Below are 15386 nucleotides of genomic sequence, written 5' to 3' on the forward strand. Positions count from 1 at the left end.
GAGCGTCATTTCTCATCAGGTTGCTAGGATCTAAACAAAGAGTGGCATCTGGATAACAAAATAATCTACAGATGACAATAGTTGATTCAGCCCTCACAACCTTGTGTAGATGTGACCACTCAGAAAACTAATTTAGGAAATCTACAATCACAAAACTAGTTTGGGGAATAACTACATCACCTATATGGATGTAAATCCACAATCAAATAGTTTGTCTTTTTGATACAAACTCATCAGAACCTGGAAGAGAACCAACTACATATGGACTACACCTCTGACTCTCAAGGGTTCCAACCAACCTGCCTGCTGTGCTGAGACGGCTTCTTTCTTGCAAGCATTGTTTTGAACCAGTAGGCAGACATCTTGGGGTACCTCTTCAGGTCCTTGTAGTCGACATAGACAATGCCAAACCTTGATGTGTATCCTGACTTCCATTCAAAGTTGTCAAGCAATGACCATGCAAAGTAACCTATTACATTGGCACCATCATCAATTGCTTTCTTCAGTTGGATCAAATAGCTCTTGTAGAAATTGATTCTGGTGGTGTCATTCAATCCCTTTGGAAGTGTAACATTACCAGGATCATCCATGCCTGAAAAATAAACAATGCATGAGTGATAGACTGTTACAAATAGAAAGATGTAATATCAAAATTGGCTAATGACATATAGCTTCAGATGTGTAAAGGGGTATAATTCAAAAAGATTGTAACTGTAAAGCTTAATGATTTTTAAGCATTGGCATCACCAATATTATCTTGGTGTCAATGATTGACTAGCTCTGAAAATTTTCAACAAAAGAGCTCCTTTACAGAAAACTTAACAAGGATGTCCAGATTGAGTCCTCTGTCAAGAATGAAAGACCATCAAAGAAGTTGAAAACCTACCCAACAATCCAACATACATGATGGTCCAGAACTTCCCTAGAATTAAAGCTCAGGAATATGATTACCTCCATATTCATTATGAAGTTCAATAATATTCAATTGGTAAAAGATGTCATAGTGGCTTAGTGAACTATACCATTTTCTGATAAAATCATTGTTGGGTTTCCATAGTGCTCTTTAATGTAGGTCACTGCTTTGTACATTCCCCTCGGTACCATGTAAAGCCAGTTTGAGTATGCCTGTGAATTAACATGATGTCAGCTAAATGAAAATCTACATTAAAGTTGACATTAGATTTAAATAATAACCATGTGTAGGATCAAAACAGTTTTGCCGAGTGTAACATCAACTTCTAGTGAATTCACACCATCTAAACAGCTCGACTGAGTAAAAATGGAATATCCATGTAAAGTGAAGAAGACCACATTTTCCTCACCCTTTGTCCAATTGGTCTTCCGTTGCGCGCAACTGTATAGGCACATGCATAACAAAGAAAATACATAGTTTTATTTAAAAAAGCTATTTTGAAGAATAAATGCAACATGTACAATGTAGTAAAAAAACTTACAAGAAAATCCAACATTCCAGTCCATCTGGTAGCCTGTGACGTTCGAATGTTTCTGATGGGGATCATACATGTAGTAAGAAGTATACTGATTTACCCCAAGAAAATCTATTGAACCCCGAACCATCTTAACCTCTGCTTTAGTAAACTTAGGAAGCCTATTCCCAACAATTTCCTGCATTGTAGTGGGGTACTCTCCATATACAATGGGATGAAGAAACCTGCAAAAATAACCAAGAATTCTCTCAATTGTACAAAGTACTGAAGTAGTAACATAGCTTGCCTAATAACTCATTGCCATGTTTAAGCATGTGATTTCTTTATCATCTTACCACCCCAGTTCAAAATCTCGTGCTCTTTGAGCTGCTAGTTTGTCATCCATTGATTCGGTAAGAGGTTCAAACCAAACAAAGTCCAAAAGAATTCCGATCCGCCCTTTTTGTTTTGCCTACAAAATTAATGCAAAGGAGACATGAGCAGGGCTTTGTGAATAACCCACAACATTCATCAACAAAAAAAAAGGAAAAGCGCTTTACCTGATACTTATCACGGTATCTCTGTACTGCAGCTGCATGGGACAAAATCAGATTATGGGCTACAATGTAAGGCTCAGTTGCTGAATTTCCTTCAGTGCAGTTTCCAAATGGTTTTGAACATCTCCCGGGAGCAAAGATCCCATTGTCATAGCCCAGAGCAGCAACCACTCTTGGTTCATTGAATGTCATCCAATTTTTCACCCTGTCCCCAAATATTTTGAAACAAAAATCTGCATAATCGGCAAAATCCTTCCTGCATATTATGGATAACTGGATGAGTAATCAGTCTCACTAAACATTGGGTTTGCTAGAAATCTTCAAGGGATTCAGGAAATTATGTTTGATTATCATTATAGCCTACTAATAATCTGAACTTGTAAGAAAAGAATGCATTCATATGCAGTAGATATTTAAATACATTCATAAGCAATCTGTAGTGATTAACAACTACCAGAATCGCCCTATATGATATTGTCTTTTTATCTGGCGCGATCACTTCTACAAATCAACTTTTTTACTGGATTCTCTACAACTCAGTTTGTTAAAGAAACCATTTGAAATTAACACGTACTCACATGTTAATGTACCAAAATCATGTACGTATCAAACAAAACTAGAAGATCAGAACGAACTAGAGCAGCAAATCTTAACACTCACAAGCTCTCCTTGATGAATGATATTGGAAGGAACACTCTAAGTTTAACTGTTTTTGAGTGTGGCATAAATACATATAACTCTGCAAACCAATCAGGATACTTGGTCAATGCTAAATTTAATTAAATAATATGACATATTTCGGTAAATTATGAAGGATTATTAATACTGAACGAATGAAAGACAGGTACAAAATATTTGTTACTTTTGGTTAAGGTATTTAAAGAAATGGACTGAAGCTAGAAAAATGACCTCATCAACTGTAGTCGAACTTGAGATTATCATGTAATTAAGATATTAACACTCCAAAGAATCCTTGTTTTAAAAATGAATGACATGATATTGACGTAGCCTACATGACTTACACAACTTTGCGGCTTAATAACCCTTTATATTCCTTCTCGAGTGATTCTGGAAGGTCATAGTGATACAGATTTCCATACGGAGTTATGCCTGTATGCACAACAAAAAACAATCAACCTCTTGTCTGATAACATATGAGGTCAACCTGTTCCTGCCAATTGCTTTAGTCTCACATAATACATGTTCAGATTAATACAATAGGATTCTAACCAAACCCTCCCTCTCCCCACCCCCCCAACACTCACCAAAAAAAAAAAAAAAAATCATATTAACAACTACATAAAAAAAAAACGAAAAGTGAAAAATGGAAAAACTATTATGATATGTTACTACCAGTCTAAGAACACTTTTAAACAATTAAACCTCTAGGCTTCGCCCCTCCAAAAGTTTTAAAAAAATGTACTACTGCCTCCTCATAGACAGTCCCCCAACAACCTCCCTGAGTACACCCTAGCTGGTAATGAATTTAGACCTGTATTAGCAAACAAACTACCATTTTAACACTAGTTCCAGGAGTGATATAAATTTACCTCTTTGGAGCAAGTAGTCAATGAGTCTGTTGTAGTAAGCAACTCCTTTCCAGTTTACCTTGCCCGCTCCATCTACACCAATTTATACACATGGTACATAAAATTGTCTTAGTAGCTATTTCTAAATTACTAACAGTAAACAAGAACAAAATTCATAACATGACTTTACTTGGGAAAATCCTGGACCACGATATTGAAAAGCGGTATGCATCAAAGTTCAACTTTTGCATAATATCCACATCTTGCTGCATTCAATGACAAGAACAATTCACAATTGTTGCATGGGCTTAATATCAAAGTTACACCAAATAGAAAACAAAAAAAAAAAAAAAACAAGTACCACCTTACTTTATAACGGTGATACTGATCCACCGAAACATCAGCATTAGAATTATTAGCAATAGTTCCTATTATATATAACATACAATGACAAAATTAAACACAAACCAAAAAATTAACAAGTAATTAGTAGTAAAGGTGGCACATTGTGATTAAAAATTTCTTACCGGGAATTTTGATAAAGACATCCCAAATACTAGGACCTCTACCATCCTTTCTAGCCATACCCTCAACTTGGTAAGCAGACGTGGCAGTTCCAAACACAAAATTCTCTGGGAAACTTTCTCTGCTTAAGCCACCTGTATCGGTTTCTGGTACACTCTCGGTGTACAGGATAACAGAGAGCAAATGTACGAGAAGAACAACAACTGAGGTGGTAGACTTCATTATTTTTTTCCTTCAGCCTCCAAACTTGTTGGTATTGTGACTTTCTGAGTGCAAAAAATGAGGATGTGGACAGATAATTTCTTATGTATATGGCTAGAATACATTCACCTAAAAATAACATGATTTTGATTATTTTTTAAATAAAAAATGTGAATACAGTTCTGTTTATTATAGCATTCCCAATGCAGATGAATATCAAGAGGGACGTGACAATATTCACTTCCAAATGGTCAAAAACTTTTGCAAAGTGAATATCAACGTAACTATTTTTCCAAATTAAAACGAGAATGAAACCTTCAACCGAGATAGTAGCTGAGTTGGAAATTTCGGACAGGATCAAACATCCCATTCGAGAATAATAGTTACTTTTGCATTGAGCAGTCTCATTTTGCTTATGGAAAAAGAGGGGAAATAGAGCTGACTTGGAGGTGAATAAGAATACAATGTCTTTGCATGTAATTACTTGATGTAAATAAAGAGTGACTAGAGAATTACAGATGGCAATACTTGATTGAAACCTGTAAAATGACCACTGCATAAAACTAAATACATGAAAACTGCCTCACAGACGTAAACGCAAGATCTGAAAGTTATTACTTTACTACTACTACATATGAAGCCTTCTTTATGAAGTACCACTGCTGCGGCTCTCAAGCCTTCTTTCTGGTAAGCATTGTTTTGAACCAGTAGGCAGACATCTTGGGGTATCTCTTCAGGTCCTTGAAGTCGACATAGACAAGGCCAAACCTTGATGTGTATCCTGATTTCCACTCAAAGTTGTCAAGCAAGGACCAGGCAAAGTAACCTGTCACATGGGCTCCATCGTCAATTGCTTTCTTCAGTTGGATCAAGTAGCTCTTGTAGAAATTGATTCTCGTGGTGTCGTGCAATCCCTTTGGAAGTGTAACATTACCAGGATCATCCATGCCTGAGAAAACCCAAGAAGAAAGTTATCAATAATGGGTAAATATTGACTTTAGAAGAAATGAACAAATTAGGCTCGATTGATTGTTACAAGAAGAAAGATGTAATATGAAAAATAGGCTGATCGTATACAGCTTTCGATGTAACAATGATTGACCAGCTCTAAAATTTTTGAGACAAAACCTTAATGACAAAAAACTTAACAAGAATGTCAAAAAATGAGTCCTCCCACCAAGGATGATGGACCACTGAAGAAGCAAAAAACCTACCCACCGGTTGGTACAGAAGTTCCCTAGATTTGAAGCTCCATATATTACTAGGATTTACAAGATTGTTCAATTGGTAAAAGATTTGGTAGTGGCTTGGTGGACTATACCATTTTCTGATAAAATCATAACTGGGTTTCCATAGTGCTCTTTTATGTAGGTCACCGCCTTGTACAACCCCCATGGAACCATGTAAAGCCAGAATGAGTGTGCCTGCAAATGTTCAACATGTCAGCTACATACAATGTAAATCAAAACCAAAATTAACTTGGATTCCAATAATAACAATGTGCAGCACCAGAAATCTGATCCATGACTAAAAGCACTAAGAGTGTAACACTAAATTTTGGTTAATTCATTTAAACAGCTCAACTGAAGAAGGGGAAAAAAATGAGAAAATGCAATCCTTGTAAAGTATGTAAACACAAAATTTTCCTTACCCTTTGTCCAATTAGTCTTCCATTGCGTTTATCTGTAAAGCACATGCATAAGAAAGAAAATCCATCGTTTCTATTAGAAATTATTATTTCTGACAATAAATGCAACATTCTTCGGGTACAATGTAGAAAGAGTTCTTACAAGCAAATCCAGCATTCCAGTCCACCTGATAGCCTGTGACCTTAGGATGTCTCAGATGCGGATCATACATGTAGTAAGCAGTATACTGGTTTACACCCAGGAAATCCATTGAACCCCTAACCATCTTAACCTCTGCTTTAGTGAACTTAGGAAGCCTATTCCCAACAATTTCCTGCATTGTACTGGGGTACTCTCCATATACAATCGGATGAAGAAACCTGCATAACCAAGAATGCCATTAAATCTATGGAGTAGTAACACTGCTTGTCTATTAACTCATTGTCATGTTTAAGCATATGATCTCTGTATCTTCTTACCACCCAACATGAAAGTCTCTTGCTCTTTGAGCTGCTAGTTTGTCTTCCATTGATTCTGTAAGAGGTTCATACCAAACAAAGTCCAAAAGAATTCCAATCCGTCCCTTTTGTTTTGCCTGTAGAAATTCAAAATGAAAGTAACATGAGCAGGGCTTTGTGACTAACCCAGAATCTATATTCGCTACAACAAAGGAAAAGGAAAAACACCATACGCCTCTACCTGATACTTTTCACGGTATCTCTGAACCGCAGCTGCATGGGATAAAATAAGATTATGGGCTACAATGTAAGGCTCAGTTGCCGAATTCCCTTCAGTGCAGTTTCCAAATGGTTTTGAACATCTTGCAGGAGCAAAGAAACCAGTGTCATAGCCCAGAGCAGCAACCACTCTAGGTTCATTAAATGTCATCCAATTTTTCACTCTGTCCCCAAATACTTTAAAACAAAAATCTGCATAATCAGCAAAATCCTTCCTGCATGTTATGGATAAGCAATCATTCTCATAGAACTTTTGTGAACTTAGCTTGCAAGAAATCGTGAAGAGATCCGGGTATACATATTTGAATATGATTATAGTCGCCTAATAATTTTAAGTTTTAAGAGAAAATACATTCATAAGCAGTAGATGATGATTAACAATAAGCACAATTGTCAAACTGTTTCTCATTGTGACATCAATTGTAGCATATATTGTAGATAAATTTGAGACGATCATGTAAACAGAGATTAAGACTCCCTTGGCTATATTACAGTACTTACACAACTTTGCGGCTCAATAATCCTTTATATTCCCTCTCTAGTGCTTCTGGAAGGTCATAGTGATATAGATTTGCATATGGAGTTATGCCTGTATGTATGCACAATGTAACAAATAATATCAAATAGGACACCAAACTGAATTAATACAAGTTCCAAGAGTAGCAGAAGTGAAATAGTTTTACCTCTTTGAAGCAAGTAGTCAATGAGTCTGTTGTAGTAAGCAACTCCTTTCCAGTTCACCTTGCCCGCTCCATCTGGACCAAATTAGATACATGTTCGAAATTCCAAAAGATACACACAAGTCACACATAAAAAAAAAAAAAATGTTTTACTTGGGAAAATCCTGGACCACGAGATGGAGAAGCGGTATGCATCAAAGTTCAACTTTTGCATGATATCCACATCTTGCTGCACTCAATGACAACAATTCATTTCTGTAACTAACAAATAAAAAACAGTTCTTTAAATCTATAATGGAAAAATAAAGGAGAAAAGAGCGCCATCTTACTTTATAACGGTGATACTGATCCACCGCAACATCACCCGTCGAATTATTTGCAATAGTCCCTGTATACAACAATATTACAAGTAACTAAAACAAGGACACTCACCGGAGAGTGTTACATTCTCAACACAAGTTTAAAGAAAAACTCACCGGGAATTTTGACAAAGACATCCCAAATGCTAGGACCTCTACCGTCCTTTGCAGCCATACCCTCAACTTGATAAGCTGACGTGGCTGTTCCAAACACAAAACTCTTTGGGAAACTTTCTCTGCTTAGTCCACCTGTATCGAAATGAACGGTTTCTGGCCATGATGTTGTACTAGTTTCTGCATATAGGATCACAAAGAGAGAATGTAGGTGAAGAAGAAGGAGAAGAAGAAGTGAGGTGGTGTGCTTCATTTCTTTTGAGCTTGAAAGGGAATGGGTTTTGCTTGCTGATGGTGTTGGGGTTTTAACTTTGAAAAAGAGTTGCAAATGAGGATAACGTGACAGAAGAGCTGATGTCTCTTTTTCGTTTTTGTTTTATCTTTATTAATGTTTTGAATTCGGTGAAGTTTTTTGTTTTGGCGGACAGATATGGACAAAAAATTTGTTAGTGTCGGATTAGTACACTAACAAATACTTTATCAACAGCAATGACAATCAGGTTAATGCATGTTAAAATTTAAATATTGCAAGCAGTTTCATCCAAATCCCTCTATGTTTTTGAACGATTATGAAGTGGTACATAATCACATTGAGTAAATACCGCAAGAACACCATGCTAATAATATTTCCAATGCATGTCAATGTTATTCACCTCCACTTAGGCTCAATTTCCTCTATTTTCCACCGTTTTGGTGAAAAAAAAAAATAAATAAATAAATAAATAAGGCTACCCAATGCAAAGGTGAATATTAATTTTGGAATGTTGGATTATGTTTGAATGTAAAAATCGAAAAAACGCGCCGGACGAAATGTTGTCTGAAGTTAAAAAAAAAATCGAAAAAAAATAAAAAAAACACACTAGACGGAATGAAAAAAAAACGATTTTTTTTTTTTTAAAACACACGAGACGGAATCCAATATCTCGTCCGAAGTTCACAACTCGGACATTATTTCGGTTGAAGATTTCACTCTCGTTTTGACTTGGAAAAATAATCATTTTGATATTCACTTTTGCATTGGACAAATGATTTTGACCATTTAGAAGTGAATATTGTCACATCCCTTTAATATTCACTTGCATTGCAAATGCTCTAATTATTATAGACATATTATTAAAGCGGTGCATAAATACATTGAGTCAAGACCGCAAGAACAACACCATCATAGACATTATTAGATTCGTTTGAGGGAGGTGACAACTTTCAATGTTCACGTGTTACATGGACCATAGGAGAAAATCTTGGGGAATTTTGTATCTCAACTTCTCAAGTAGTTCAAACTTCAAACTTTCAATTTTGAATTTTTAAGTGTGGTCCATGTGCAATTTACCTTAACAGTACAATTAAAGCTGTAGAAATGTAGAATTGCCGATGATATGACAAGGGAAGATAAAACGTTTGAGATCAAAATTCAAAAGAGTTATACTGCTGATATCACTATTGGTCCAAGGTTCTATAATTATGAAGAAAACAGAACTACATAAGAGAGGCTTGTCCCTTTAAAAACAACCTAAACCAGTAGGTCATCGAAACAGTGACTGAATTATTGCACCCTTGGTGGGTCGTCGTCTTTTTCGATCCTATCCAATGAAGAAAGGGAAAAGCCTAATAATTACGACACACGGGTCTTATTTTGAATTTAAATTCAAACTTCATGGTCCCACGTTATGGGAACGGTAAACCCCCGCTATCAATTTTTTTGAGTTCTTCTACCTCGAAGATATCCGAGAACGTTGATCCAACAGTTTGAAAATCAAAAACAAAAAAAATGTCCGATGAACCGTTGGATGTGAGTTTGTTTTTATTTTCGGACTGTTGGATTGCACATCCAACGGTCTCGAAAACTTTATCCCTATAGGAATATTCTCGTAGTAGCCCAGGCAAAAAAAAATTTTCCAATAAGACTATCAAAATTCTGTGATACTTGAGGGGCTATTTGTTTTTTTGGGTAAAATAGTGTTATAAGAGGGTCTTATAAGATGGTCTTATAAAGTGGTTTGTTTTTTATTTTAAGTTCTTCTTATAAACACTTGTAAAAATAGAAAAAACAAATACATGACATTTTATAGATGGTTATTTGACAAATATAACCCTATTTTACATCACATTTAACTTGAATATATTAATTTGAAACAAACGTATAGTTTGATTTTCGGTTTCAAATCAATTTTGATAATTAAAATATCGATTTTAGAAAACTACCTTAATTGGCGGTGGTGGTGGTGGTGGTGGTGGTGGTGGTAGTGGTCTTAATAGCACGGTGGTGGTGGTAGTGGAGGTGATGATATTAGTTTTAATAGCACGGTAATGGTGGTGGTAGTAGAAGTGGTGGATGTTTTAATAGCACGGTGGTGGTGATGGTGGTGATAGTCTTAAGTACGGTGGAGGTGATGATATTGGTCTTAATAATAATACGGTAGTAGTAGTGATAGTGGTGGTTTTAATAGTACATTGGTGGTGATGGTGGTGGTAGTGATAGTCTTAATAATATGGCGTTAGTGGTGGTTGAGGTAATGATGGTGGTGGTGATGGTTGTGGTGGTAGTGGCGGCAGTGGTGGTGGTGGTGGCTAGGGTAATAGGGTTATTTAGAAAATAAGATAATGAAAAATGAAGAAAAGAGAAATTAGGCTAGGGGTATATGGACGGAGGTGTTTGAGTCATTTTTCAAATTATAAGACTTATAAAATTGAAGTTGGTATTTATAGAATTGGAGCCTCATATAAAACATTTATAATAGAATGCCTTTTATAAGAGGCGAAAAACAAACCAAAAAAATATCCAAAATCATTGGGCCACATCTTATAAGAGGTTATAAGACCTTATAAGAGGCAAAAACAAATAGCCCGTAAACTAACACATTTTAACTAGAGATTTTAAGTACGCGTTATAGTCCTAGTTTAAAATCTGGTTCTGTAATCCCCCACAGGCCCACAGCCTCAAACTAAGGCAAAAACTGTCGATGGAATCCAATAAATCCATGGTCTCGATTTGTCTCATCTACTAACTAGGTGATAAAAACATTGCAGTCATCTCGTTTTGTTAGTGTTTACGTTACATTCATGATTAATAATCTGAGGGCAAGGACCGCCGATGTATCCGTTCATCTATACTACAGAACTTTATAGTATCTCTTGGTGGTGGAGCGTTTGCGCGTAGCCTAAGGTGCGATGTCGCACGTTCCTACTGAATAACAACACTCTGGAGTCCGGACTAGTAGAGTGGTCACCGCTTCTTTTGGGCTAAAAGAGTGGTCACCTCATTTTCGCTATCATGCTCGGTCGTTTTAAACGCCAGACTATGCAAATGAGTATTAAGTGTTAACACTTAACAGGGGAAACACGTAAAGGATACTGCTAAATTTTAATAATTTAGTACTTGACATATGATTTATGACCATATTCAGACCGAACTCTAGCTTTCATTACTCAAGTTTAATGTTAGCCGAAGTGTTAGGTAAATTTACCACACTTCGGTATGTTCGGTGAATTAGGCTTTTGGTGAGTGAATATGGCTTTTACATGGGTGTAAGATACTACATCCTTTCGGAAAGCAAACAGCCGAGAAAAAACAAGACCAATGTTACAGGCTTACAGATAAATATGAAAAATGAATGAAGGAATACAAAAATGAGAAGAATAATGGACAATCAAATCTGGGAATGCCTGCAATCTTTCATAACTTCTTCAGCTTTTGGCCTCGCAAGCCATTCCAGAAAGTAGTTGCAGTAACTACCTTCTTACCTGGAAGTTGGACTTCCAGTACCTGTAAGGTGCCAGATTTCCTTTGAGAAAACTTCCAAAGGGACTTTTCGATATGACTGATATGAATGAAAACAAAACAGCGGAAATTACCTCAAGTGCAGAGTGGCCACCACATGGAAACACCAAAGAACCTCCAATGAAAGTCACATCATCTTTCTCATCATACTGAACATCACTAAGGCTACAAGTTCTTGTAGTGATAATTTTGAGCTCTAGTGTGTTATCCTCACCATTATTGGCATTGAGGATGCGAACTTTGGTTCGAGTTCCTGGCCATCCTGCAAATGCTCGAACCTGAAGAGGAAATTTTTTTTTGTGAGGGATATATATTCTTGCACATCATTTTTCACATACAAAATAACAAAAATCAAAAGACAAAAAGAGTTTGAAAAAACCTTGTTATGCAGTACAACTGCTTCTTGATCAAATGATAGCCATGCATCCTCCGGATTTAGCTGGGGCATTAGAAAAGATGGTCAGGGTCGTATCAGTTCGTTTGAAACATTATGATAGGAGGTATGCAACTCGTATGTAAAATTTTATAGTATTGGAGTAGATTATACAATCAAGTAATCAACCTAGTCGACTGGTCATTGATTTCTTAGATGCTTATAGATGTCCAATCTTTGAAATCAATCTATGCAACAGAAAAGAATGGAGAGAATTATAAATGACGCATCACAATGGCTCCCATACTCCTCACAATTTATAATGCTGGAACTGTACCTTAGGAGCCAAAGTGGCTTTAGAGTTATCTTGTTCTTGGGCTTTTAGCCTTGCAGATCCATCTAATATCGATGGGAGTTCACGGATCAAAAGCTTAGACCCTACATAACCCAAGATGAGGTATTTTTATGAATGAATGAAAATGAATAAACACATGCTCAACTGTCACTATTGTGTATGCATTAAACTTCTAATTTAAAATATGTAGCACAAATAGATGAAACAATACCTTGGTCAAATAGCAGTACTAGTAGCTCTGGTGCCTACACATTGATTATTAGACATTGAGAACAAAAATTGCATTAGAAAAAGTGTAGCTAGAAAAAAGGTTGGTTGAGGACATAACCTCGAAAAGAACAAAGAAAAACAAAAATTAACTGCAAGACACAAAGTTACTAATGAAGCAAATGCCCACGAATTATCAAGTCACCTACCTTATCAAACAAAAAAGTTTCTACACTTAATGCACTACGTGCACGGTCTCAGTTAGTCCCCACAAAAGTTCCGTGTTTTTATTTTATAATCCAGAATCCCTAAATGCCAGCAGAAGGGAGCAACTCTAAAGCACTCTCTCAACCTAGAGACATAACAGGAGAGCCAACCAGACAACACGTCCCTCATGATCGTATGTAAAACCATACAACTCCAAAAGAAATGAAAAAAAAAAAACATATATTACATGGCTCAAGGCGACTTATACCAGTTTTAAAGTCCAAATTCTTGGACAGGTCAACTGCCAAAAATGAATTTTAATCTACGGGTGTGGGTCATGAACTATCCTTTTATCCATCCAACCTAGTAGGTTCCATATGACGACCTAAGCACACTTTGGTAAGTGAGACACATTGTCCAGAAGTTTTTTGTTTCCTCTTTAAAATTATGAGAAAACAGAACTGAGCAAACAAAGATTGGAAGGTCATAAAACTTATCCCAGAAGTTCCACAGTATTCCATGGGCAAATAGATGGAAGAGAGTAGGAGGTTGGCATAAATAATGTTTAAATACCTTAACATGATCATCTACTTCTACTCTTTCACAGGCAATGACTGGTCCAGCATCCATTGCACGAACTGTATACACAAGCGATACTCCAGTTTCTTTAACGCCATCCTAAAATGGTATTTACTAGGGTATAAGCATTCAAGTTCAAAATGTACCCTTGGTGTATAAACTTTAAAGGATAGACCTGCAATGCTCTTTGAACAGGAGCAGCACCTCGGTATAGAGGCAGGATACTTGGATGTATATTTATTGTCCCTGTCAGAATAAAGAAGAAGAGGAAATTTTCAAAGGAAAAAGAAAAGAGTGACAAATATGAAAAAACAAATGTGAGAATAAGTGCTTAATCACAAAATTCACCGTAAAGAATTTAGTTTTACTTGTTTTTATACATTTGACCTGGGTTCACATAGATATCATACATAGTGAAATTATATGGACATATTTCGGACATTATATGAACCAATTCAGAGCAAAGAACCGACAAAGGAGCCTTAGCTTCTCTTTTGCACCCTATATTTCAACAAAGACACTCACTGTCTTATCGATAAAGTACTCGACTCACCTAGCGATGGTAACTTAAGAAACTTGCTAGGCAAAATATTCCCATATGCTGCAGTAATGCAAACTTCCGGTTGCAAAGCATCCAGATTAGACAAGAATAGTTCCTGCATGCATATCAAAAAACAATTTTACAATCAATGCAAAAAACAAATTCATTTCAAACAGTAAAACGACCAATCACAACATTGAAAATCCAAATTGCCACTCTCCAACTCAAATGCCAAGGACTTCAACATCAACGTGGGAACTTAAAAATGAGAATGTATACAAACTTAGGACAAACTATAAGTTCCACATGACAGAAAGTGAAAACTACCTCTCCGGCCTTTTCAGGTGTGAAAATGAGATCAGGTGAGAATCCTCTTTCTAGAGCATGTTCTGCAACAGGAGAAGGCAGCATTTTTCTTCCCCTACCTCTTTTCGAAGGCGGTTTCGTAACAATTGCTGCAACCTAAAGTAAACCTCAATTAACAATGCATTTCAGTCAAACACTATATACTTTTACTCTCTATAATTTCCTCAAATACACTCAGATAACAAATGGCACTAACTGAAGTATAAAAAAGTAAGAATTTTTATCAATTAAAAATTGAAAGCAGTTATATAAACAAAAAGGGTACCTCAAACAATGAGTTGGGAGCTTTAGAAGCATTGAGAAGCTCATCAAGAACAGAAACAGATACCTGCATTAAAAACCAACTTCAATTAGAAGAATAACAAGTAGAAGAAAAGGAAAGAGAGATAGAAGATTACTTGAGGAGAGCCCAAGAAAACAAGCTGCTTCTTCTTCTTGGCTGTGGAGTTGATAGTAGAGTAAGAAGAAGAAGAAGAAGAAGAAGCTCTAATGCACGTGCACAAGCGTCGAAGCATCACTCCACTTTGCATGTTTCTTTTCAACTTTCAATAACGGCTTATCTCTTCATCTCTTTCCAGTTTCTAGTTACGACCTCGTTTTTCATATGTTCTTTTTTCACACGAGCATTTTTCGTTTTTTAATACTAGGTACTTCATTTTTATTCGATTTTGTATTCAGCCCTTGCTCAGTTTATAAAAGGCTTTGTGGCCCATTCCCGAAAAACAAAAATCAATTTATTGGGCTTTCAGCCCTTATTACGGGCCTTGCTATACAAAAAGCCCACCAGTCCTTTGCTAGTTTGGAAATGTGGCCACATAAATTTGGTAATAAAGTCCAAAAAAGTATAGGTTGTCTATCAATTTATCTTCTGAAAGAATCCATATTAAGATATGTGGACAGCTTAAACACTAGTTGTTCACTAATTAAGGACAAAAACTGGTACTTGGAGTTCATCCTTAATCACGGATGGTGTGAATGAAGTTTCAACAATTATCTTTAGTTCCAAAGATTATAGCTTCAAATGCAAGCGTGCATGAGAAAAAAATATGAGTTTGGTGATAAATATTCCAATCACAACAAACGGTAGGACAAGTTGACCATTTCATGCCACAGTCTACAGTGACCCAGACATATTTGGATCATTGGATGCTTGAATCAAGGACTGGTCCTAGTCATTGTTTTAGAGCCTGAAAACCTCATTGGATTGAATGGCTAACTACCCT

The 15386-nt window shown here is 36.3% G+C and overlaps 3 protein-coding genes across 3 annotated transcripts; all 3 read right to left on the reverse strand.

Moving 5' to 3' along the window:
- Positions 1-31: 31 nt before the first annotated feature.
- Positions 32-4357, reverse strand: LOC147521059 (beta-glucosidase 44-like). The gene is made up of 11 exons (XM_086588522.1): positions 4041-4357; positions 3883-3941; positions 3704-3779; positions 3535-3606; positions 3007-3094; positions 1988-2240; positions 1784-1899; positions 1455-1672; positions 1323-1354; positions 1023-1125; positions 32-592 (listed from the first exon to the last, which is right to left on the reverse strand). The coding sequence occupies exons 1-11, from the start codon at positions 4258-4260 to the stop codon at positions 282-284; spliced, it is 1548 nt and encodes a 515-aa protein (XP_086444648.1). The 5' UTR covers positions 4261-4357; the 3' UTR covers positions 32-281.
- Positions 4358-4701: 344 nt separating this feature from the next.
- Positions 4702-8158, reverse strand: LOC147521060 (beta-glucosidase 44-like). The gene is made up of 11 exons (XM_086588619.1): positions 7761-8158; positions 7614-7672; positions 7438-7513; positions 7288-7359; positions 7106-7193; positions 6567-6819; positions 6347-6462; positions 6030-6247; positions 5891-5922; positions 5561-5663; positions 4702-5188 (listed from the first exon to the last, which is right to left on the reverse strand). The coding sequence occupies exons 1-11, from the start codon at positions 8008-8010 to the stop codon at positions 4911-4913; spliced, it is 1545 nt and encodes a 514-aa protein (XP_086444745.1). The 5' UTR covers positions 8011-8158; the 3' UTR covers positions 4702-4910.
- Positions 8159-11156: 2998 nt separating this feature from the next.
- On the reverse strand, positions 11157-14794 carry PDE194 (formyltransferase). Its single transcript, XM_086588727.1, has 11 exons — positions 14562-14794; positions 14429-14491; positions 14125-14259; positions 13810-13912; positions 13432-13502; positions 13251-13355; positions 12475-12508; positions 12246-12346; positions 11915-11974; positions 11610-11813; positions 11157-11520 (listed from the first exon to the last, which is right to left on the reverse strand). Exons 1-11 carry the CDS (start codon positions 14691-14693, stop codon positions 11431-11433), a joined length of 1098 nt encoding a protein of 365 aa, XP_086444853.1. The 5' UTR covers positions 14694-14794; the 3' UTR covers positions 11157-11430.
- Between the last annotated feature and the right edge of the window lie 592 nt (positions 14795-15386).

This window comes from Coptis chinensis, chromosome 1, assembly GCF_015680905.1.
Source record: "Coptis chinensis isolate HL-2020 chromosome 1, ASM1568090v1, whole genome shotgun sequence".
Lineage (NCBI taxonomy): Eukaryota > Viridiplantae > Streptophyta > Magnoliopsida > Ranunculales > Ranunculaceae > Coptis > Coptis chinensis.

Bases quoted from the DNA above. Each gene is read 5' to 3' on its own strand.
- LOC147521059 (XM_086588522.1), bottom strand. From the start codon at position 4,260: ATGAAGTCTACCACCTCAGTTGTTGTTCTTCTCGTACATTTGCTCTCT. The intron at 1,355-1,454 runs GTAAGTTTTTTT...GTGCCTATACAG, and splicing joins CTGGAATGTTGGATTTTCTT to TTGCGCGCAACGGAAGACCA. The intron at 1,126-1,322 runs GTGAGGAAAATG...GTTAATTCACAG, and splicing joins GAAGACCAATTGGACAAAGG to GCATACTCAAACTGGCTTTA.
- LOC147521060 (XM_086588619.1), bottom strand. From the start codon at position 8,010: ATGAAGCACACCACCTCACTTCTTCTTCTCCTTCTTCTTCACCTACAT. The intron at 7,194-7,287 runs GTAAAACTATTT...GCATACATACAG, and splicing joins TGACTACTTGCTTCAAAGAG to GCATAACTCCATATGCAAAT. The intron at 5,923-6,029 runs GTAAGAACTCTT...TGTGCTTTACAG, and splicing joins CTGGAATGCTGGATTTGCTT to ATAAACGCAATGGAAGACTA.
- PDE194 (XM_086588727.1), bottom strand. From the start codon at position 14,693: ATGCAAAGTGGAGTGATGCTTCGACGCTTGTGCACGTGCATTAGAGCT. The intron at 12,509-13,250 runs GTATTTAAACAT...ATCAATGTGTAG, and splicing joins AAGTAGATGATCATGTTAAG to GCACCAGAGCTACTAGTACT. The intron at 11,975-12,245 runs GTACAGTTCCAG...CTAATGCCCCAG, and splicing joins AAGCCACTTTGGCTCCTAAG to CTAAATCCGGAGGATGCATG.